At 34.4% G+C, this 26,123-nt stretch overlaps 1 protein-coding gene across 2 annotated transcripts in view; it reads left to right on the top strand.

Annotated features, from left to right (window-relative positions):
- The window catches only part of pde1cb (phosphodiesterase 1C, calmodulin-dependent b), a 42,215-nt gene that overhangs the window by 7,882 nt on the left and 8,210 nt on the right, over positions 1-26,123 (top strand). For both annotated transcript variants that reach the window (XM_016290777.1, XM_016290776.1), the window contains exons 3-11: positions 14,266-14,379; positions 17,017-17,199; positions 17,998-18,064; positions 19,423-19,539; positions 19,605-19,745; positions 21,384-21,484; positions 22,353-22,481; positions 23,808-23,909; positions 24,625-24,745. In XM_016290777.1, coding sequence (XP_016146263.1) covers positions 14,266-14,379; positions 17,017-17,199; positions 17,998-18,064; positions 19,423-19,539; positions 19,605-19,745; positions 21,384-21,484; positions 22,353-22,481; positions 23,808-23,909; positions 24,625-24,745 — 1,075 coding nt within the window. The remainder of the gene's footprint in view (positions 1-14,265; positions 14,380-17,016; positions 17,200-17,997; positions 18,065-19,422; positions 19,540-19,604; positions 19,746-21,383; positions 21,485-22,352; positions 22,482-23,807; positions 23,910-24,624; positions 24,746-26,123) is intronic.

The following is a 26,123-nucleotide window of genomic DNA, read 5'->3' as shown; positions in this document are numbered from 1 at the left end:
AAATATAGGCTGTAAATACAGGCTGATAATCAATGCAGGATTAATTGATGCAGAATGTTGGAGTGGTGGCTGCAAACACTCACAGAAGGTAAAGAGAGGAGCGTGTACTGAAACACCTGCATGTAAATGACACCAGTAATCACACACGCTTCACATGAGCTCTTCAAAACCACTCCACATCCCCATTGATGATAAGAGTGAGTCCTGAACGTTGACTGAGTGTGTGCGTGTGTGACACAAACAGGCAGATTTCTCTTAAAATATAATGAAATGCAATTTATCTGTAATTAAAGTGGTGTCGTGGAGTGTTTGTAGGCTATGCGCCCTGCATACTGTGTATACTGTCTACTTTAAAAAAGTACGTGAAACAGTTTGCAGTGATAAATGTTTAATCAATATTCTACCTTGTCACATGATCTCCTTATATTGCATGTTATATTTAGCATGTTACTTATGGAAGAAATAAATAATATTTCGTGTTTTTCATCTTTTTTTTTTTTTGGTTAAAATGAAACAAAACCATGATTTCATGGCTATTGAGAAATTTAGATCAAAAGTGACAATAAGGACATTTATAATGTTACAAAAGATTTCTATATACATTTCTGTATTTGTTTGTAATTTCTATTCATAAAAAATCCAGAAAAATTGTTGTCATATTTTCCACAAACATATGATTCAGAGATCATAAACAGAGTACATGCGATCGCGACTCTTGAAAGTGAAACTAAAAAGCGATCGCGCGTTCAAAAGCAGTTTCAATGCCAGGTATAATGGCTGCTCCCTGATGCCCGCAATTTATGTACAGTATAATTGTCCAATGATATAACTGCGAGAGAAAATACTGAAATATTTTCCTCCCATCTCGTATTTATTCCCCTTAGGGGTTCCGTATTACACGTCATTTTCTTTCGGAACACGATGCGGCGGATTGCGGCGGATTGGGGGGGGGATGGGATCGCGATGCCGGCTCAACATCGTGATGATGGACGATGGCATCGTCAATCGGCCCAACCCTAATTCACATAGAAAACAGTTATTTTAAATTGCAATAATATTTTTATTGTATTTTTTATCAAATAAATGCAGCCTTGGTGAGCACAAGTCACTTCTTTCGCATACATTAAATAATAAATTATATAAAGTAAAAACATTTAAATATAAATAGATATTTAAAATGTAAAACATTATCTTTAAATTAATTAATTTAAAATATATATGTATAGACAACAACTAATTAGTGATTGTTGTAAGAGAATGTTAATGTAAAGACAGTTAAATAAAAAATACATTATATGATATGTAAATTATATAAAATAAAAAATTTAAATATATATATATTTCAAATTTTAAATATATATTTATGAATATTTTATATAAATATAATAAAAATACATAATATAATAAATACAATTAAAATATTAGGTGAATAAAGTTCAGGCGACAATCATAGAAATAATTGGATTGCCAGTGTTTCACATGCATAGATAGTTCACTGCTTTATATGATAGTTTTATGGTGCTTTTATGGAGCCTGTTTGGACATTGTATGCTTTCAATAATTGGAAAAAAGAACAACACAAGGCTAAATAATTTGACACAAGTTTCATTTTTAGGTGAACTATCTCTTTAAGAAGCTCTTTCTCCATGTAATTTATTAACATTCTCCTGTGTTATCTTATGTTATGGTATGTTAAGTTATTCAGACCAGTTTTTAGAAATCATACAGAAAAGTTCTACAGCATATGCAGTTCATCTCAAAAGTTATTGAGCTGTACTTTTTCGGCCCTATATTTTAATCCAAATTTCTGAATGTTGTTGGAGACCTCCTACTGTGGCAGAAGGTCTAAGAGCTCTTGCACCTGGAGATGGCTCCTTTGAGTAAATATAGGCTGTAAATACAGGCTGATAATCAATGCAGGATTAATTGATGCAGAATGTTGGAGTGGTGGCTGCAAACACTCACAGAAGGTAAAGAGAGGAGCGTGTACTGAAACACCTGCATGTAAATGACACCAGTAATCACACACGCTTCACATGAGCTCTTCAAAACCACTCCACATCCCCATTGATGATAAGAGTGAGTCCTGAACGTTGACTGAGTGTGTGCGTGTGTGACACAAACAGGCAGATTTCTCTTAAAATATAATGAAATGCAATTTATCTGTAATTAAAGTGGTGTCGTGGAGTGTTTGTAGGCTATGCGCCCTGCATACTGTGTATACTGTCTACTTTAAAAAAGTACGTGAAACAGTTTGCAGTGATAAATGTTTAATCAATATTCTACCTTGTCACATGATCTCCTTATATTGCATGTTATATTTAGCATGTTACTTATGGAAGAAATAAATAATATTTCGTGTTTTTCATCTTTTTTTTTTTTTGGTTAAAATGAAACAAAACCATGATTTCATGGCTATTGAGAAATTTAGATCAAAAGTGACAATAAGGACATTTATAATGTTACAAAAGATTTCTATATAGATTTCTGTATTTGTTTGTAATTTCTATTCTATTCTATTCAGAAAAATTGTTGTCATATTTTCCACAAACATATGATTCAGAGATCATAAACAGAGTACATGCGATCGCGACTCTTGAAAGTGAAACTAAAAAGCGATCGCGCATTCAAAAGCAGTTTCAATGCCAGGTATAATGGTGGCTCCCTGATGCCCGCAATTTATGTACAGTATAATTGTCCAATGATATAACTGCGAGAGAAAATACTGAAATATTTTCCTCCCCTCTCGGATTTATTCCCCTTAGGGGTTCCGGATTACACGTCATTTTCTTTCGGAACGCGATGCGGCGGATTGCGGCGGATTGGGGGGGGGATGGGATCGCGATGCCGGCTCAACATCGTGATGATGGACGATGGCATCGTCAATCGGCCCAACCCTAATTCACATAGAAAACAGTTATTTTAAATTGCAATAATATTTCACAATATTACTGTGTTTACTGTTTTTTATTTTAATCAAATAAATGCAGCCTTGGTGAGCATAAAAGTCTACATTCAAAAACATTTTAAAAAAATCTTACTGATAAATCCACAAAAGAATACAAATAATGTAAATTATAAGAAATATAAATATATAATATGTTTACAGCTAATTAGTGACTGTTAAGAGAATTGGAGCAAATTATTAAAAAATTATTTTAAGTTTTTAAAAATATTTATTTTAAAATATTTTAATAAATATTAATTAAATAATATTAAAAATTTTATATTTTAATGTTTAGCATTTTTTTATAATTCTTAGTCAATTTTTCTTGAAATAGAAATATTCAGTAAGATTGCTAAAAATCTGATTAAAAATCGAACAGCTACAAACTCCAATTTAGATTTTTCTGGGGTCGTTAAAAAATGTGATGGATATTGCTTTCGGTTCATTTCATCAGGTTGAGTGCATTGCATTGTGGGACACACTGTCCCTTGAGGAGTGATTTGTTTAATACACCTCACATTTTTTGACTTCTGCAGCAGATCATCTGTGTATTCAGTACATACAAAACATTTGCATGCATAAAAGTAGTATGAGTAGTATGCTTCTGTCCACTTACAGTAAAACGTCGCTGTTTGATTCCTGCTCTCTTTCCACAGCTACAGAATCTTGATAATGAGAGGGGTGATTTATTCCGATTCATGCTAATTGCATTCCTCTGCTCTCTGATTCTCCTCCCACTCCTTTCTCTTTCTCTGCCCCTTTCATCTTTTCTTGTCTCTCTCTCCGCCACCCTCTGTTTCTGTCTGGCCTGTCAGGTGCTTTTTGGGGCTCTGTGTAATTGTCATGATCGCACTGAGTTGCTTTGTGGGAGCAGGTGTGAGTCCGTCCCCTCATAATGCACTTCCTCTACCCGGCCGTCTGCTAGAGAGTGCCCCCTACAGACAGGACACTGACGAGCAATCTCTCAGCTCGGACCATTCTTTATGAAACACATACATGTGCATTTAACCATAGAGCACATTATCTTTGAAAAAAAAATATGCAAAAATGTGAAAGAAAACAGTTTAGCCATTTCGGCACTGGTGTTACTGCTCCTTCGAAGGATTTTTGGCATTTTCAGCATTTTATTGACTAAAAAGTATTTCTATACTATACTACTACAAATCACCAATTCATTCAAATAAAATATTTTTTTCTCTCTCTACTTACATTTTGACAATGTTTCCTGCACAACATTTGGTGAACTTCACCAAACTTCATATCAAGATACCAACTGTAATAATAATAATTATAATAATATTAATGCACATCTAGATACCTATTATTATTATCATAGTGTTTATTTATTTATTCCTGGTTTAGGAATAATGTTTCTATCCTCACTATGACTGGATGGAGCAAGTTTCTGAACACAGAATAAACTGTAAATATGGACAGTCAAATATTAATATCTTTATGTGACTTCAAAATATTTTTGTGGCTTAGCTAATAGTTTAGCATAGCTCTTTTACAGCAGGTTGCATTGCTGACCTGAGCCATATAGGGATCATTGGGTTTGACTAGTAATTAACCACATACAAACAACTTGGCATTATTGTAAAACTAGTCAATGTGAAACTAGCTTCCCTTAATGGCTTTCAAATTGAGAATCGTGTTTGTTGTGAGTTGTGAATATTTGAATATGTTTGCATAGTATTTTGAACTTTTTTCATTTCAAAAGGACATGAACGATCTTTCTTCCATGAAATTTCAGTCCATTTAAAGTATTGGCTTTCATGTTGTTCTGTTTTGGCAGTTGTAAATGGATTTTTCCTCTCTGTGAACAAAATAAAAAAGCAGTCCAGGCAGTTCCTTGCACTAGTAATTTCAGGCCTCCACATCGTCTGCACTGGCACTGTAGATCAAACGCCAGCGCAGTCGTAAACTCTCACTCATATCAACTTTGCAGCAGACTTCATATACTGTCAACACTCAAATTTACACAGATGACTGCTTTATTCACCACTGAGTATCTCTCCTGAGGTTAATGAACCATTCATGCCACTTTATTACCTCTGCCCTCCTTCGACATGGTGCCAGGCATCGCCAATCCATCAGCTGCTCGGGCTCGGCCGGCCCGGTCTGACAGAGCAAACTAACATGATTGATATCGAACCGGCTGTGGAGAAACTATTAATTATTTACTCTGGCTGATGTTTGTCTTCAAATGTGTGTAGCATTTGGACCAATCAGACACACAACTTTTTGTTATATTTAACAAATAATATCTAACTCCCCCTCACCTAACCAAATGGCCAATTACGAGGGTCTATGGACCCTTCCCCCGAAATGCACCTAACACCTCAGAAAGGCAGAACAGGCCTCTGGTTCCATGTAGAAAGGCTCGTTTTATTTGAAAAACAAAAACATGTCATTCCACATCTTGGCGTATATTTGCCTCCACACATTGTGTAGATTGCTGTACACTGTAAAAAAAAAAATTACAGTAAAAAACCGGCAGCTGTGATTGCCTGAATTTTACCGTAAAAAAAACTAGCACCGTTTTAGGATTTATGGTTTTAACTTAAATTTACAGTTAAATACCGTAATTTCATTAACTGAAATAATGTTAATATAGCAACCTATTGAAGTACTGAAATCTGTTTTGTACCTTTGTAATACACTGTTAACCACCAAAAGCAGGTGGTGTTAAGAAAGTCACATGATGAATCAAAGCCCATCACAAGCAGCTTTTTATATGCTGATTTGTTGCTCAATTATTAATAATGGTTCTTATTATTAGCAGTTAAAAACGTTTTTACCTGCTTTCTTAATATTTTTGTGGAAACCGTGATACATACATATTTTTAGTTTCAAAATTCTTTGAGGAATAGAAAGTTCAAAAGAACAGTAAAATAGAATGTATTTGAAATAGAAATCATTTGTGATATTTTAAATGGCTTTACTGTCATTTTGATCAATTTAATGTGTCGTTGCTGAATAATAGTAGTAGTATTATTTTTTTTTTTTTAAATCTTACTTACCCTAAACTTCTGGCATCTCTTCACAAAATTTCCACAAAAATAGTAAGCAGCAAAAACTGTTTTCAACATTGCTAATAATAATAATAATGAATAAATTACATTGTGAAATATGTTACATTAGAATATATTTGTATATATGTAATTAGTAATTTGTCACAACATAATTTTACAATATATGCATATATTAATATTGTATGTGTATTTATTATATGCAACCAATTCTTTTATGAATGCATGTTTTGAAATTTAACATCAGCATCCTTAAAATACTGCTACATAAGTTGCTCACTAGGTTTTGGAACAGAGCCAATGTGTCCATAAACACTAGCTGATTGTTGTAGGGTGTGTGTGTGTGTGTGTGTGTGTGTGCGACAGGTCAGTCTGCTAATGAAACCCATGATGTTGTCATCTGATGGAGTAATATGTAGATTTAGTGACCTTTCAGAAATTGGATTGCTTTGATTGGATTACAGCAGGCGACAGTGTGACTAACTGACCTTTTGTTCTGAAAATAAGGAGAGATCTTTATACCCTGAGTGCTGGTTCACATCCATCCCCAGGCTATATGACACTCGAAAATGTTTTTAGTCCCACTGCAGTTTCCATTATTATGGATTTGCAAAAATCCAAGCATGTTTTGTAACTCTAGTTACATACGTGCATGCACTGCGTTCAAAATAATTTCATACTTTGCAGTCCAACTCTAAACCTCTACAAAATGAGCTCCACAAGATTGAAAACAGTTTATTGTATGTAATTTTTTATACATTTAAAACTATAGAGAACCCAAAAGAAAAAGATTTTGCTCAGAGGTTACTTTTTCACTTATTAGATGTCTCTAGTTTAAAGATGCACTTGTTTGCATGTTTGCTTTTTTTGCTATTTAAATTTGTACACAGTGACATGAATTTAAGAAATGCAGTGTAATTAAATGATGTACATGAGAGAAACTCTCATCTTTTAGAATTGTTTTAATTCTACATCAGGAGTTCCCAAATGTTTTTTCAGCAAAACCCTAAATATTTACTTGAAATATTCCCTAAGATTAAGATAACTTCAGTAATTTAATAATTAATTTGCATGTTCATGGTTCTCTTCTGCCATCTTTTCTTCCCTAACATCTCCCGCGTGCCATCTGGATCCCTCAGTAACTGTACTCGTCTGTTTAATCCAGATTACTCTATTTTTCTTTTAATGGGCACATGTCAACACAACCCATCAGCATCTGCTGATTTTCTCCAGTGTTTGTTTATGTGATGCACTTGTGTCATTTACTTCCAATTTGTGCGGATACTCAAGAGAGGAAGACTGGATATGGATTTTGTACAAAAGCCCTAAAATCTTTTCTCTTTTCATTTTATGTCTGTGTGTTTGAGAATAAGTGGCCATAAGGGTGACCATACATCCTCTTTTTCCTGGACATATCCTGGCTGGGATTTATAAATTGCTTAAAATTAGTAGTGGGTGACATGACCAAAATCTTATATCATGATATGAGTAATTTTATCTCACAACGATATATATTTTTGCTTTTTATGATATCAAAGTTTTTTGATACCCTTGAGGTTTTTGTGAGAAAATAAGAGCACTAAGCTAATTGCAAGCAATAGGGGTGGAAAAAACACTACAATAGTACAAAGACACAAATGAAATGGACCTATGTGAAAAAACCTAAGAAAGGAAATGTAACCGTGATAGAGACGCTAGTCCAAAATCTCTACCAGCTGACAAATTTCCGGTTTATTGTGTCTACCGGCATACCCACCCCTACCCAAACAAAAGCTAAAAACTGCTTTTTAGCAGTTAAAATTTTAGGCAATTTAATCCCGGAGGATGTATGATCAACCTAGATTAAATATTCACTGTAGGAATATCAGAGACTAGTGTTGTGTGCTTTCAGAAGTGAAATTGATCTATAAATGGCCTAGTTATAATGTAAATATATTCAATTCAATACTGAACAGTGTTGATACAGAGTTATCTTGTGAAAACTGACCAGTTTTTTTTTTTTTGTTATTTATGTGTTCTATGCGTTTTGTAGCCTTCATGGAGCAATTCAAATCGATGTGTTTGATTTCAGTTAGATTGCTCTCGAGGTAGCTGTCAATATAGCTCACTAGGGATTGGAATAGTGCCACAGTCACCCATTAAAGGGTTAGTTCACCCAAAAATGAAAATTAGCTCATAAATTACTCACCCTCAAGTCTTCCTAGGTGTATATGACTTTCTTCTTTCAGACGAATCCAGTCGGAGTTATATAAAAAATTGTCTTTGATCTTTCAAGCTGTTTCATGGCACTCAGCGGGTGTTGCATGCATCAGTCCAAAAGAAGTTAAATAAAATGCGCCCATCCATTAAAAAAAAGTGTCTCACATGGCTCCGGGGGGTGAACAAAGTCCTTCTGTAGCGAATCGATGAGTTTTTGTAAGAAAAATATCCATATTCAAAACGTAATAATCACTTTAATGAGGTATGAGGTTGGCATTGCGCATGCGTCGCTCAGTAGTGATGCACGTGGAAGCGCAGGGGAGAGATCAATACAAAACAACGGTCACTAATTAGAAGTACAAAACGAGGATTTGTAAAGAAAAATGTCGGAGGATTTCGATATAAGCCAAGAGGAGACTGGTTTTTCTTTGCTAAAGTAAGAAAACTTTGCTTCCTTTGCTCCTGCTAACAAACGTTGGTTTTCACGAGACTCACCGGCGCGTGCGCAGCACTGACCTCATACGATTATAAAACAGAAATATTTACCCCATGGTGTGTCAGTCTCTCTGTCTGTCCTCGTATGTTGTTCATTAAGGCTCTCATTAACTGTCAACTGTCTCATTAAGGCTCTAATTACACAGTAAAACAATGCGCTGACATTTCTCCAGACCCTGGCAACACAGTGTTCCATCATTATTTCAGATCGTTCGTCATTAATTGATTTCCTGCCCAGACTGACCCTTAACGCACTGATTGGCTGCCACTGAGAGAGAGAGACCGAGAAGGTGAATTAGTGTGTTGCTGTTTCATTTATGTATTTCTAGAGTCACTCATAAACCTTTGAATGCTAAAAGGTCTTAATACTTTCAAAGAAAAATGGGTTGCAAGTGTTTAAATGGATAATGAATAGGAGCTTGAAGCAGACATTTCGATGTTTTAGGTGGATGTTTTATGTGCTTGCTAGATATGATTCAAGTCCCTCCTTTAATGTAAGTCTGTGGGATTCTTTTTATCCCTCTTTATTGTCCATTTGGCAAAAAACAAGTATAATTGCTTAAAGGTGCTGTACGTAGGATTGACACCGAGTGGTTGAACTAGGTATTGCAGTCCAAATTCAAAATATCGGAGAGGGTTTTTTTTACCAGGCCCCTCCCCCTTAGACTTGACGCACACGCAGGTTGCCAGATTGACGACATCAACAGGAACGAGCGCACTTGACGATGAATGAAATTAAATACGCTGTATTTTCCGCCAACTGGCAACCCGGGGGGCCCAAATACAATTGGATAAGCTGGCAGCGGGCGGGTTATACAGACCAAAACAGAGACCGACATTCCGGCCCGGAACACACATTTTCAAAGGAGAATAACTGACTGTAGCATTGTTTTTCAGATAAACAAGTATGTTAACTTAGCATGTTTCTTAAATATCTGCAAACATATTATGGTATTTTTATGCTTTAGTAGAGTCAAAAACTTTACAAAAACATACAGCACCTTTAAAATAAAAGGACACATTTATGTGTTTAATTAAGTACATAGTTTCTACCGATAACCCTTTTAATTGTTACAAAAGTTAAAAAGCCGATATAATGCGGCAGACATCAAATCTTTTGAACAAATTCTATAACCATTTTAATGTTTTATTATTTAAAAATGCTCAGAAAAATGAGTAAACAATCCTTTTAGTATTTATTCAGAGTTGTTTAAGTCTTTAAAAATACATTTTTGAAATAAATATTTATTTTTCTCTCTATTTTCCCCCAGATTTATAATCTAAAAGAAGTAACCAAGCACATTGTCAAGGTTTCAACATAGCATCACTTATCATAGATTGACTCTTTGCGTCATGCATGCAGCATAATGCCACACTGAAAAGTGATTCTTTTAGTTTTTTTTCAGAGCACTTGCCTGTGTGCACACATCTGCATAGAAATGAGCATCAGTGTGAGCGGTGTCTCTGTGGTTTTAATCTCAGTGTGGTGGCTGTGGCTCTGCCCTCCACTGCCCCGCTCGGAGATCAGCGCTTTAATAAGCTGTTGGATTGTTTGACCATCACATTTTCTCTGCATTTCAAACTGTTTCCTGGAAGAAAAATAATGGGCCAAAGATTAAACGAAGCTTGAAGCGGGTCTTATGATGCCTGTGGTTTGAATCAAACCAAAATCTCAGATTAGCTGTCCCCTGTGTTCTAGTTAGTGCAGCTTGCTATTAGTATTGCTCATACAGTACTTAGGGCTGGGGATTTAAACAAACCCATTGCTGTATGTATTAAACTTTAGCGTGTAACTCGATCTGCAACATTGAAATTTGTCTAGCTTTTTGACAAAGAGGTGTGCTGTTATCAGTGTTATTTTAGTATAACTGAAATACAATTTTTTTATTAATATTTTTTATTTAATAGAACATTCATTTTCTTTCTTTTTTACAATTTTTGTGGATTAGTATTTTTTTAATTGTCTGTTTTTTCAATCAACTGAGATTTTTTTTGTCTTGGTTTTAGTTATAACTTTAGTTAACTATAAAAACTCTGGCTATTACTTTAAGTTGTCAGACTTTGATGGGATTTTTACCTGACAGGTGATTAAAAGTCTAGTTAAATGTGTTTCTTTTATTTAGACACATTCGGCTCTGTGTGCACATTCAATTTCGTACAGATGAACTCTTCGCATGAACAGATCATTGACAATATCCTCTGAAATTTCTTTAAAACCCTCAGGATTCATAACAGCCCAAACCTGCAGCATCTGTGAATTTCTCATTCACATCGATGCAAATTCAATTGGAGATTCATTAGCCATGAAAACATGGCCTGCCTCAAAGCGATTGAGCAGTTCTGCATGAATATCTCATGAGCAGTCAGTGTGAATGGTGGCTTTGCATTGGGAGACTGAATTTATAGCCCGCTGGATCAATCCGTGTTCAAAATGGAAACCACACTATGGGCTCTAACCACTCTCACTCTCTCTGGCAGAAACCTCTTTTCCACAGCTTTAAAAGCTCATTTAATGGATGAATGTGGCTGATATTTAATATAATAACTCTCAATGCTCGTAAATGCTCAAGGCCGTTAGCTCTAGCCAGTTAACTTGAGTATCATTGAGCATCCCAACAGACTTTAGCATGCAAACATCTGTGTTTTTTTTGGGCCGAAATTTCGGCCGCTGAAAATTATTGGCCAAAAATGGCATTTTCACTATTTGGCCGAAAGAGAAAAACACGCTATTGTGCTGTAACATCAGTACTGGGCAATGCTGGTGGAACAACGCTACGCTCTCATGACGCTATGCTCTGATAATAATAGCTTTGTAGGACTATACATTATTTGGATAACTTTAAACAAAAAAAATTCAGTTAAATCTGATTCTGTAAAAATAAAAATAACATATTGATATTTAATATTAATATATTTTTTGTCCAATTTTATTGTTTTACTTTCAATAAATGTGTGGTTATTTTATTGGCTTGTATTTTTTTTAATTCAGTATCATTCAAATTATTGAGTTAAATGAAAAAGTCTTACAAAATTATTTTATATTATTTAATAAAATAATCAGTAATTATAAAAAGCAAAGTTTTGGTTTTCGGCCAAGTGCATCCAGAATTTTCGGTTTTGGCCCAGAATTTTCATTTGTGTGTCTCTACAGAAGCTCGAAAAAAAAGTATTGCATTTGTTTTATAGAATTTATAGGACTTGTCTTTGATTTGTGATTGTGGCTTAAGTGCTTGCAGAAGTGGTTTGTCTTTAGCTGTTTCTTACAGTTTGTAGAAGTGTAATCTGATGTATTTTAGGGATGGGCATTCCAAGCAAAACTAACATTCAAAAATCGCTGGGTATTATTCGATTATTATTCGAAAATCGCACAAATACCATAAACAGAGAGAGACGGGATTCACGCTTTCAATCTGTATGATAAACTGTTTAATTCAGAAGATAGGCTACCTTAACTCAGGCCATATAATGATTGTAACGTGCTGAAATATATTAATATAATAAACATAATGCACGACGGCACTTATTAACATAACAGCCCATCGATTAGCATAAATCAACTGCTCATAAGGCTAGGACATTTCCATTTCCAAAAATGGAACCCCTAAAGGTAATAGATACGAGATGGGAGGAAAAATATACTTCAATATCTTCTGTCGCAATTATATCGTTAGGTAATTATACTGTATATAAACTGCGGGCATCAGGGAGCCGTTATTAATATGCGGGGCATATAAATCGTTTATGAACACGCGCGCTTGTTTTTTACTTTCACTTTCAAGATTCGGGATCACACGTAAGGAGCAGCACTCGGCAAGATTAGATGTTTGTCAGTGCTGCTCAGGAACTGCAAATCATTCGCCATCATCCTATCAGTCATCTCTCCTTACTCTGTTTATGTTGTAAGTGAAATGTTAACAGGCTACCGCTAGCAAGCGGCTAACCATGTCCCTTTAATCTCTCTGTAGAACAGAACACGTTATTTATTTTCCGCACTTTTCTGATTCAGCCACACCTCTAACCCAGTCAGGGGTGTTTATGGTCCGCACAGAACTCTTATTTGACATCGTCCCAAGTTACTGTAACCTTTATATGCTATGCAAGTCTTTTTTTATGCCTCGCAAGTCTACAGTGTGCGCGTGAGACACGGTGTTCTTCTGTTGTCTTTGACAGCTTTTAGATGCGTTATTGGCAGCGCCACCCTCTGCTTACATGAACGCGTATCAGCACGGAAAACATGGGGAAATTTTTCAAGACAATAATAGCAAAACCTATTCGATATTCTATAATTAAATCAACTAATCGAATATTCGAAAATCGTGACCCATCCCTAATGTATTTAACTTGATTTAATTAAATTAAATAGTGTTTTTGATTTTAATATTATCAGTTTATTTAGATGTTACCACATGAAGCACATTTTTGGTTACTTGTCAAAGCATTTTTGTGCAAGAGAGGCTTGAAGAAAGTTTGATGCCTGAATCCCAGACTTTGTTCCAGTAGGACTGGTTTTGTATGGGTGAATAAACAAATCATTGTATGGATTTTTCCCTGTACAGAATTTGAAGCGTGTATTTTAGGTGATGCTGCAGTTATTCTCCTGTGGCAAAAAATAATCTGCTGAAGTTTCTCATGAAATGATTTTGCTTTGCTGAACTTGATTGGCAGCTGCTGACACGGGCGGCAGTGTTCATCCAATCAAACGTCATGTTCCACCCACATGTCTTGAGACATCTGTCAATCCCGGCAGAAACAAGCTTTGTGTGCAGAGTGTTAAGGACGGCTATTGTTGCCGTGCTTCTGATGGACGGCATTATCTCCCTGATCTCAAACACAAGCCTGTTATGTTTTTTTTTCATCTTAAATCTTTCTATAGCAATTTGCATGCAGAAAATGATTGACTGTGTGGAATAAACTCCCTAGACAAATAAGATCTCTTTATTATTGTTAACTAAGACTAAAACCATAAAAAATATTTTCAATACTCAAAATAAAATAAATGTTACTGAAATAAGATAAAATACAAAAAAAACCTTAAACTTATTTTAAGTTAGTTGTCAAGGTAGTTTATGTAGTTTAACTTGTATGAAAATAACTCAAACTAATTTAAATGAAACCAATAAATATAAATTGGTAAATATTATACAGACATATATATATTTTAAATAATAAAAATTACTTACTTAAACTTTCACTAAAATTAAAGAAAAAAGAAAAAATTCTTATTTTTTGTGGAAACCGTGATACATTTTTTAGGATTCTTGATGAATAGAAAGTTCAACATTTATGTGAAATATAATTATTGTATTATAATAAATGTCTTTACTGTCATTTTTGTCCAATTTAATGCATCCTTGCTGATGTATAAAATATATAAATGAACGATTTAGGTAGTTTCTTGTTGCTGCATTTCAGGATTTATGTTTTTATGTTTTCAGGGAGGGAAATTTAATATTGATCTTTGTTTTGCAGAAATAAGTGCTGCATTTGTCACGCTGACGTTGGCTGGTGCTCTCAGATAATTGCTTTCATAAAATAAACAGCCATTCAGTTGTGTTTTTAGAATTAATGTATGTGCATGTGCTTGCTTTCCAGATTAAGATGCTTGGTAAAACAGTTGGAGAGGGGAGAGGTGTCTCTCGTGGACCTGAAGAAAAACCTGGAATATGCTGCCACTGTTTTGGAATCAGTCTATATCGAGGAAACAAGGTACATTTTGTTGCCAAAATCTGAAATCTATCCACTGGCAATCAACCTGAAATTATAAATAAGTTGAGGCAAGTATCTTCAAAATAAGCTATAAATGGAAAAATAGGTTTTGAGTGGAATACTGCTACACCATTCCAAACATATACATTTTCTCAGGCTGTTTCATGAAAGACATCATTTGCAAAGAAACTGCTTGGACTACATGGTACATTTATGATGAATAACCATCTCCAGGCTGTTTTATTCTCTTCACAAATGTTTGACTCCGCTGCATCGCTCACGAAGCTGTAACAACGCATTATTCAGTCTTTCCATGTCAATGCTGATCCAGCTTTTCCACACAATCCCTAAATGGAGTCATTGTAAAGGGAAAATTTTAAAACTGGTCCAGGATTAGTCTAATGGAGCCTTAAGCTATTCACTCATGCAGAAAGAGGTCGATTCAATTAGTAGTTAAAGATCTGTGTGCTTCAATCCCAAGATTGTTAGATTGAGTGAGTGACCAGTTGAAGGGTCACAGGGGGCAACTCTACTGCTGTGTCCTTCAGCAAGGCCTTCAAAAAAAGATTTTTGTTAAGGATGTAAATTTCTGCTTGGACAATGATTTAACTATTTTTTAAACACTACCAAAAGTTTTTTTTTTTATTGCTATACCTTTGAAGCGCAATGCAGATGCCATGGTATATGAATATGATAATCACACAGTCCATGCTATTAAAGTAGTGTGGTATCACAATTTAATACCATAGTTCTTTACCATATTGAGGGTTTGCAGGCTATTCTCTGGTTGAATTTTTTTTAAATAAAAACAAAGTTTTTCTAAAATGAGGCATATTTAGTACTATTAAGAATGTTTTCATTGGGCCATTACTTTTAAGAGAGCATATTTTCTCTCATTTACACTCAATAAATAAATACATTCATGAGTAAATATGTAAATAAACAAACATATAAACAACAATTAATGAATATATATATATATATATATATACATACATGGGTCAAAGAAGAAAAAAAAAATAGTGTAATACTGCTTTAAATTGTTGTTGTTTTCCCCCAAAAAATGTTAAAACGTTTTCTGATTAATTTAATTGCAATTTTGTATTTGTTTTTCCGAGAAAAAAATAAATATCATACATTTTTCCCAGATTTATAGAAGAGACCCACTAAAATGTCATTCAGTGTAACAATCTTGTCAGGCATATTTACAACAAAAATCAATTTATGACATATTAAAAAACTAATTACTTTCACCCCAAATTAATACTAATTAGTTGTAATTTTACATTTTTAAAATTTGCCACTATCCTAGGTTCTGCCCATTTGTCAGTAAGAATTTTTTACTCATTTAAAACACAATCAAATTTAATATGCTCCCTTATTCTTTTATATATTTTAATATGTACATGTCAGAATAAGCATGTTGTTTGCATTTTTACATAAATATTGTGTTACACTGAATGACAATGTAACATTATTTCAACCAAATTTTGACATTTTATCCTCCAAAAACTTATTTGAAACCTTAAAAGTAGACACTTTACTTACATTTAATGTGCTTTCTATGGACATAAAATCACTTTTGTAAATTTCTTTTGATGCGGACATCTTAAAATCTTTGACCCACATACATACACACACACACACACAAGTATCAATTTTATCAAAATTTTCAATTATATATATCTTTTTTTCATCAAAGTAATTTCATAAATTTTCAGTAATAATATGTAATATTTATGTTATATACTGTATGTAACCATTTATAATAATTCATTTAATTGGTTTTCAATTAATGAATATTATGTATATGTATTTTATACAAAATATAACACAAAATATCTTATTTTGGGTTGAGATGTCACCCAGACATGTTTTCATCAGGATAAAAGCGATTGCTAAATGAATAAATAAATGTGTGGACATGAGAACATGCTGATAGCCTTATTGAGAGCACATAAACGAACACCTGCAGTATGAAAGAAGCCGAAAAACTGATTCCTTATCAGTGCCGTTTCATTCACGTTCAATGATAGTATTTAATGTCTCTGCGGGGCGATGCAGCGCTCCATCACAGCGCTTGAGTGCCACTAATAGCTTTATTTTGATGTGCAGAGTGAAGAATAACAGCTGTGAAAATTTAGATGGCAGAAATGATAAAAGCTTATGGAATTATGTAACTGGAACGTCATTGCGGCCCGGGATTACGACAAACCCACTCATGCCAAACCACAGAGACCACCAGTCCGGTCTGATCAGATTCATATTCGCTCTGTGATTTATGACTGTTGTGGACTTTAAATCCGTCATAAGAGCTTATGTCTGGATACACAGATGTTTATGGCACAGTTGCTGCGAAGATGTTTTTAGCGGTGTAAGATGATTAAATGTCAATCCAGTGCCATTCCAAAGCAAATTTACAACGCACGTGGTATTACCATAATTATGCGGATGAGTGATGGATTAGTCCTCAACCAGTAGGTCTTGGCTCGAGCATCAATCACAGTTTAGATTAAGTATAAATAGTCATTTATCCTCCTCATATGCACAACAATTACCTGTCACAGCTGATATTTTAAGAGTAAGTGGTGATGATGAAAGTGTCTTTCCCTCCCTCCCTCTCTCTCTTTCTCTAAGGCGATTGGTCGATACCGAGGATGAGCTCAGCGACATCCAATCAGATTCTGTGCCATCAGAGGTCCGTGATTGGCTGGCCTCCACCTTCACGCGGCAGATGGGGCTGATGCTGCGACGGACGGAAGAGAAGCCGCGATTTCGCAGCATCGTACATGCAGTGCAGGCAGGGATATTCGTGGAGAGGTGGGGTTAAACGCAAAGCAATATGCTAAAAACAGCCTAGCATTGTAAAAGCTCAGATTTTCATGTAAAATTGTAATTTAGTTTTCCTTTTCTTTCATCCCTACAATTTAAACAGGCAATTTTTTTTTGCTATTATACCTTTAAAACGCCCTATTTTCATGTGAAATAAGTATGTTATTTCAGTTGTGTGTGTGTATGTATATATATATATATATATATATATATATATATATATATATATATATACTATATTCTATACTATATTCTAACTATTTTATATATATTTATATATATTAATAATTTTTGTTTTAGCTAATAATATCCACACTGGGAAAAAAAACACATCTAGCTGTAATTTTTGTAACTTTAAAACCAAGAACACAAGCCAAAATCTTCCAGTTGCTCATGAATCAATCTACTTCCTCTTCAGGACATTTTTTCCTCGCCAGGCAGCATTAAAGTCTTCTGTGAAATGATTATAAATCTATGTGTTGAGCTACGAGTGAGTCAGCTTATACATATATATCAACCTCCTGACAAGTCTGAATAACTACAATCTCTCTCTCTCTCTCTCTCACTCTCATCCGTTAGCATCATTTCATTAAATTCTAATGCATTTCAGGCAACACTGCACAAATACATTGCTTTGACAAAGCATTTCCTTAAAGAAAGTACAGGTTGTCCTCTGCATTTGATGTTCTGGGGTTTGTAGGTGAATATTAGGGCATTGTGTTTGGAGAGTCTGTGGTCTGTGCTGCCGCTTTCACTTGTTGAGATGTTTTTATCTCTTTCTAACAGAATGTACCGGCGAACCTCTAACATGGTGGGACTGAGTTACCCTCCGTCTGTCATAGCAGTGCTTAAGGTAAAACACACACACTCTTCCATTCAAAGAAACAAGACATTGTTTTATCTCTTAGCTTCTTTCTCATTGTTTTGCTCTTCAAGTATCACACACACACAAAAAATTTTTTAAAAACAAAGGGGTGTTTCTTCAACTCTGGCTACTTTTGGCCATGTGGACTTCAGAAAAAAACTTTTAAAATATACTTTTTCACTTGAGACACATACTTTTTCATGTACTTTTTATTTGTTCACTAATGGTGCCCAACAGTAGATATACATGCATCACGGAGGACTTCTGTCATTTTTGTCATTTTCCTCTGAAAGTCAAGAATATTTCCACCATGTCTCAGATGATGTATTGTGTATAATAGCATTCTGTGGTGGAATTAAATTGAAAATGAAAAATGGTTAAGTCCTTTCTCTTGCTAAAGGTATATTCGTAGCTAGCAATTTATGTATCCTAAATACAAAAAAGTATGTTTACACACTACTTGTCTATTATGACAAAATTACAGCTTGATTGGAAATCAGTTTATTTATGTATGTATGTATTTATTTATTTATTTATTCATTCATTTTTTTTTTCATATAATAATTGTATTATTATTATTTTTTTTATTAATTATTTGATATTTTTGTAATATAATACATCATTAATATTTATATATTAATAAAAACAATAAATTGTTTATTAATTTATTATTATTTTTTATTAAAATGAAGTAAAAATTTATTAAAATGATTAAATGTAAGTTAAATTATTAAAATGAATAAAAAAAATTGTAAAACAAAACTATACTGATAAAAATATTAATACAATTATTTAATTTTATTATTTATTTATTTTGTAATTATTGTATATTATGTATTGATTTCATTTTGTATTCTAATCATTTTATATAATTTTATTATAATAATATGATCAACTTTGATAAACTAACGGGGGAAAAAAATGTACATTAATTATACAATTTTTGACACCACACCTCACATGTCTCATTTCATGTCAAGCTCTTCACGCACACTTTTTCTTCCAGATAAACAAGTACACCACACTTTCATAAAACTTTATTAGAGGCAAAATTGTGTTTTCATCGTGGAAATGACGCACACCTCTGAGAGACTATCATAATTTGTTTAATAGTGATTCATCTTTTTGAGACAAGGGTAAAACAATACAAAATATACATAAAAGCACTTGAAAATATAAATGAAGGAATAATTCAACGTTTCCAAGGCAGTTTTAATGTAACAAAAAAGAAAAGGTTAAAATGTAGGGACATGAAAGTGCCCAAAATATTATTTACTCTTAAAGGAACAGTTCACTCAACATCTGTGTGCTGTATCTGAGTTTGTTTCTGTGTTTCTTCTTCTCAGAATGTGGATAAGTGGTCTTTTGATGTATTTGCTCTGAACGAGTCGAGCGGTGACCACGCACTCAAATTCATCTTTTACGAGCTCCTCACCCGATACGACCTCATCAGCCGCTTCAAGGTGAAAACAGCTCTTGTCGAAGTGAGTCTTTTTCAGAGTTATTATTAACACTGTGTCTCTGACAGATCCCCGTCTCAGCACTCGTCTCATTTGTGGAGGCTCTTGAAGTGGGTTACAGCAAACATAAAAACCCCTACCACAACCTGATGCACGCAGCCGACGTCACACAGGCCGTGCACTACCTGCTCCTCAAGACGGGGATGGTGGTAAGCTGAAACCCACACAAACACACAAAGATCACATCAGAGGTCCATGACTGCAGTGAATTAGGTCAAGAGGTCAGTAGGTCAGGACTGATCTAATATAATAATCATACTCCCTTCTAAGGTCTTTTGCGAAAATTGAGGAAGACATTCCAATTACACAATGCAAAAGCTCAGTGAAATAATCCCTCCAAGATGACCGGTGAAATTAGAGAGGTGTTGTTTATAATAATTTATTATATAATAAAAAAAATGAAATAAAATATAATAATACAATTTAAGAAAGTATCATTTCTTAAATACCAAATAATGTAAATTAGAAATCTTAAATTGATTTAAAAATGTACTTTTCCCTAATATTTGTGTGTAGTCTTTTATTATTAGGAAGTTATGGGATTAATTTAGCAACACGCTAATGTCTGATATGTTGCATAATTTTACACATGTATCTTGCTGTATAGACCGGCTTGTCGATTATAATGATCTAATGTTACGTTGTTCCACTCGCTCTCAATGCAGATACGGTGTTAATCATCTTGATAATGTTGCTGTGACAACATGTTAAAGCCTGTGGGCACAAACTCTAGAGTAACTGTGCAGAAACCCAGCGGCGTAATCATTAATTCTGCTGACAAACACACACACACACACACATGCCTTAAGCTTTTTAATGAACAATCATCAGGCAAATCATAAAGCAGCAGTTCCTGAAGAGAAACGGAGAGAATCCTCACACTGTTTACTACTGTTTACTCATATGAGGGTCTTAACATGTCATTGACCCAAATCGCTTTATCTTCTGTCTGACTAGTGGTTACAACACAATTAATACTTACTCACAGAGAGGCACTTCTCTCATCACAATGCACTTCAGTGTTGACTCAAGACAATTGAGGTGAGATGGTGTCATTTTACACCAAAGTGAAATGAACTTGAGTCTCTCTAATAGGTAGTTAAATATTAAGATGAAGTCCTGCGAGAATGCAGTGAGCAGCTGAGAGCTCGGCGTCCTTCAGAGCTTGTCTGTCAACTCATGTTCATTATTCTTCTGCCATCGATTCTGCGCTTTGGTTTTTTCAAGTTTGAAACCACCGAATTATTTATGTGTTTATTTATTTATTTTATTTCTCTGAAATAAAGACTCAATCGAGTTCTCAGGCATGTTTTATTTAAATATCAACTTTGTCTCAGATGTTTCTTCCAAACTTCTTTCTTCTTTTGTTTCTTCTGAAATAAAAAAAGACAAAGATGAGTCAACAGTTGTTGTAAAGTAAAGGTATAGAGATGAATTTTAATTTGAAACCACGTAATTATTTTATTTTATTGCTCCAAAATAAAGACTTGAGTCAGTTATGTATTATTTAAATATCAACTTTGTCTCGAATGTTTCTTCTTAAATTCTTTAAAATAATAAGGAATAAAAAAGCAGATGAGTCAGTAGTTGTCATAAAATAAGACTTACTTAATTATTTCTTTATTGTTTTAAGGTAAGGACTAAACGGAGTTTTCAGTCACGTTTGTTTTATTCTTATCAACTTTGTCTCAGATATTTGTTTCATCAAGAAAGACATCTTAGAAGGTGGGAATTTTAACAGAAGTCTCCAAAGATCTCTTGTGTGTGATGTTGTTTTACCTCTCCAGCACTGGCTGACGGAGTTGGAGATTTTTGCGATGCTTTTTGCTGCTGTCATCCACGACTACGAACACACCGGGACCACAAACAACTTCCACATCCAGACCAGGTAACGCATGAGTGCCTCTGGGTGAGTCATCCATCATCAGACTCCTCCGCTGACAAACACGCAACACCTCAACTGGCTAAATCAAACTAGATGGCATTTCTGACCAAAACCTGACCTGGGACAAATCAGAAGAATCGGGAACTGAGACTAAAACATTGGTTTTGTGGGTCTGTTTCTATAAACCTGTTCAAATGTTTGGGGTCAGTAATACATTTTCGCTTATGCTTCCTAAGGCTGCATTTATTTGATCAAAAATGCAGTTAAAACAGTAACACTTGAAATATTATTACAATTTAAAATAACTGTTTAATATATCGTAAAATGTAATGTATTCCTGATACATTTTCAGCATCATTACTCCAGTCTTCAGTGTCACATGATCCTTCAGAAATCATTTTAATATGCTGATTTGATTCTCAAGAAACATTTCTGATTATTATCAATGTTGAAAACAGTTGTGCCGCATCATATTTTTGTGGAAACAGTAATACATAATTTTTCAGGATTCTTTGACTAATAGAAAGTAAAAAAAACAGCATTTATTTTAAATAGAAATCTTTTATAACATTATCAATATCACTTTTGATGAATTGAATGTATCCTTGCTAAATAAAATACAAAACACATTTAAAGCAACACACTTAAACCCACTTCATCATAGCATGAGACGGTGACTTTTGTACTTACAAACACCACATTATCTTAAGAACAAGCATATATGTATGTCTAGATGTCATTTTCTTTGTTGTTTCCCTCATTTTGATCACTCTTTTCTTTTTTGTAATTCAATAATACCAAAATGCAAAATATAAATCAAAGGTAGTTCTCTAGGTAAAACCATGTATTGAGTTTACATTGATTCCTGCAGGTCGGACACAGCCATCCTGTACAACGACCGCTCTGTGCTGGAGAGTCATCACGTCAGCGCGGCGTATCGACTGCTGCAGGACGACGACGAGATGAACATCCTGTACAACCTCTCCAAAGATGACTGGAGGTACAGCAGGATTTCACATCCAGCATCAAATCGTTTTCACCATTGTCTCACTTCTTTTGTTTTTTGTTGTTGAGAACAGAAAAAAATGCTAACTGACACAATAAATGTTCTGTAATTACAACATTGTGATAGTAAATGGGTGTTTCTTACAAGTACTTTTATGTACGAAGAGTTGCTTTTTTTATTCAAACTAATAGATTTCAGTTTTTTTTTAATGAATGTCACATTAAAATGGTATTTTTGCATGCATGCTTTTTAGCTGACTTTTACATTTGTGTCCCTGGAGCACAAAAGCAGTCTTAAGTTGCTGGGGTATATTTGTAGCAATAGCCAAAAATACAATGTATGGGTCAAAATTATTGATTTTTTTTAATGCCAAAAATCATTAGGACATTAAGTAAAGATTATGTTCCATAAAGATATTTTGTAAATTTCCTACTGTAAATATATCAAAACTTAATTTTTGATTGGTAATATGCATTGCTAAGGACTTCATTTGGACAACTTTAAAGGCGATTTTCTCAGTATTTTGATTTTTTTGCACCCTCAGATTCAAGATATTCAAATAGTTGTATCTCGGCCAAATATTGTCCTATCCTAACAAACCATGCATCAATGGAAAGCTTATTTAATCAGCTTTCAGTAATCTCAACTTCACAAAATTGACCATTATGACTGGTTTTGTGGTCCAGGGTCACATTTACTTTTCTTGTCCTAAAGTCTTATGAAAATTGTAACACACACACACACACACACACACACATACACACACACACACACACACACACACACACACACACACACACACACCCACCCACCCACCATGATGTGCAAAGGAAACTATAAAATCAAGATGAATATCACAGTAGAATATTTTTTTTATTATGCATTTCCAGTCAAGCCTTAATTTCATCTGAATTATTCAAAAAGTTTGAAAATATATAATTAGATGTCTAACTGGGAGTTTAAGATTTAAAAGGCTACCTTTCAAATTAGCCTTAGCAAGGAGGAGTTGGTTTAGAAAAATTACAAAAATATAGTATGAGTGTTTTAAGGGTTTTAAAATTTATATTTTTAAGGGGCAAAGTGCTTAAAGTCGAAGAAACACCCAGCAAAAAATTCTGAAAGAAGTGTTTTTACGTATTCTCTGTGCTATTCTCAACTAAACACAATAGAGAAAGAAGGTCGGATAAGTTCTGCTATACAGACGGAAACCTTTTCTTTCTCATTCAGAAAGAAAACGATTATTCTCACACTTTGAAGTGGAACTCAATTATTTTCTCCGGTGAGGAGATTCAGTGCAGTTTTGTGTGCTTGTGTTTTTAGAGAGCTCAGGGCACTCGTGGTCGAGATGGTTTTGGCCACTGACATGTCCTGCCACTTTCAGCAGGTCAAAGCCATGAAGAATTTCCTCCAGCAGCCCGAGGGGTGAGAAACCTTTACAAACAACCATCAGACATGCTTCACTGTTGTCTGTCACCTTCTGCCTCGTCTGTGTCTCCCCAGAGCAAGATGCTATTGCTTAGAGTTTGCTCTTTCATAGCTGAATTTCTCAAGATGTTTCTTTTACTGTTTCTTTGGAGAAATAAAAATAGACAAATGATACATACAATAAAATAAAATGAATGCAGCTTAACTGAATGAGTTTGATTGTAAACTCTTATTGAGAAGTTCTTATTGAAATCTTCTCTTTTGATTGCAGATTTTTTTAACGTATCTTCTGAAACTAGAGAAGATTACTGTGGTCTTTTTCTCAGAAGGAGCATATGAAATGCAGGAAAATTATACAAAAGTCTCCAATTGTTCTCCATTTAATTTTATTGTCATGTGTCAGGAAAACACATTTACCACATGGTCTTATTTTTTTATGTACAGTATATATATATATATATATATATATATATATATATATATAAAATCTCAATTAATTTGTTTCTAGTAAACACTGCAATCACTATAAATAAATAAATGACCTTTTTTGTATTTATTTATAAAAAAAAATTAAACTGGAAAACATTAAACATATTATTATATTATATTATATTATATATATTATATATTTGCTCTCCATTTAATTTCATTGTCATGTATTAGAACAAACACATATTTACCAGTGGGATTGGTGTTTGTTTTCCTCACCCAGAATTGACAAACCCAAGGCTCTGTCTTTGCTGTTACACACAGCTGACATCAGTCATCCAGCCAAGAAATGGGATCTACACCATCGCTGGACTACTTCACTGCTGGAAGAGTTTTTCCGACAGGTTCGACGCATGTTTATTCTTTAGACTCGTTCGGCGAGTGTTGGCATTTGTATGAATGTGTGAGAAGAGAAAAGCACAGCAAGAAAAATCTCATCTCCTTCTATGTACTTAAATTCTCTCTTGGTTCTCTTCCTGTTCTCTTCTGAATGCCCTTTCATCCAATCACACGTAAGCCTGTGCGAGGACTATCACAGGCCGCAGAAACCAGAGCATGTGGAGAAGTGTGTCATTCGAGCTTGTTTACACCTGAACATAAACCTCTGAAAATAACTGGCTTTCACGGCCCTATCGAATGCAGGTCCCGAAATTAAACTTTGGCATGATTATGTGACTTACCGGTGTGAACAGCAATTTGCTCTTCTTTTAAACATCACAGCAATGTCATATACATGTATTCTGTAATATTACTCATTTCACATACCTTGATTGTTCTCATTTTGATGTGTGTTTACGTGAAAACCTCACCTAATTGTGTCGGATTTTTGCTTAAAACAAGAAAAAACTGTTTCCCAAAGGAGTAAACAAAATAGACTTAATTCAAAATATATTCTCAGAAAAGTGTTTAATACATTAAAGCAGCATTGAAAATTCACTTAAGTTCATCTTTCAAAATGTAAGGCCCTAATTTGGTGCATAAAGAAGATCTGTAAAGTTGCAAAGACTAAAGTCTCAAATCCAAAGAGATATTCTTTATAAAAGTTGTCTTGATATTTACTTTGAAAGCTGAAGCTCGCGATTATGGTTAGGGGCGTTACATTTCCGACGCGTGCTTGTGGTGTTCGGCCAATCACAATGCACTGGGTCAGCTGGCCAATTGAATTGCGCTTGTCAAAGGAGGGAGCTTTGTTGAAAACGACGTGTTTGAGAGAGGCGGGGCATAGAGGACCTACAATAATGTACAGTATTTGAAAAATAATGTGTTTTTTGAATATTAAAGCATGTCAACATATTCTGTTACACCAAATACACCAAATAATGATATTTAAAATAGCATCATATGACCCCTTTAAGTATCTTCAGTATATAGAACAGAAAGTCCTAATTTTTTGGGGGGAAATTGTGGACGGAAAAACAGGAGATGCCTTCTTTTAAACCTGTTTAACACCACCGACTTGAAGAATAGTTCATCCAAAAATGAAAATTTGCTGAAAATGTACGCACTCTCAAGCCATCCAAGATGTATATGAGTTTTTTCTTCATGGGAACAGATTTGGAGAAATTTAGATCATTACATCACTTGGTCACCAATGGATCCTCTGCAGTGAATGGGTGCCGTCAGCTTTTCACTTCACAAGATGTTAACTGATGCACTGGAGTGGTGTGGATTACTTGTGGATTATTGTGATCATTCTGACGGCACCCATTCACTGCAGAGGAT

This window comes from Sinocyclocheilus grahami, unplaced genomic scaffold (assembly GCF_001515645.1).
Source record: "Sinocyclocheilus grahami isolate Dianchi unplaced genomic scaffold, SAMN03320097.WGS_v1.1 scaffold263.1, whole genome shotgun sequence".
NCBI lineage: Eukaryota > Metazoa > Chordata > Actinopteri > Cypriniformes > Cyprinidae > Sinocyclocheilus > Sinocyclocheilus grahami.
Note: the sequence above shows the minus strand (reverse complement) of the source record. Positions and strands in the feature narration are given on the sequence as shown.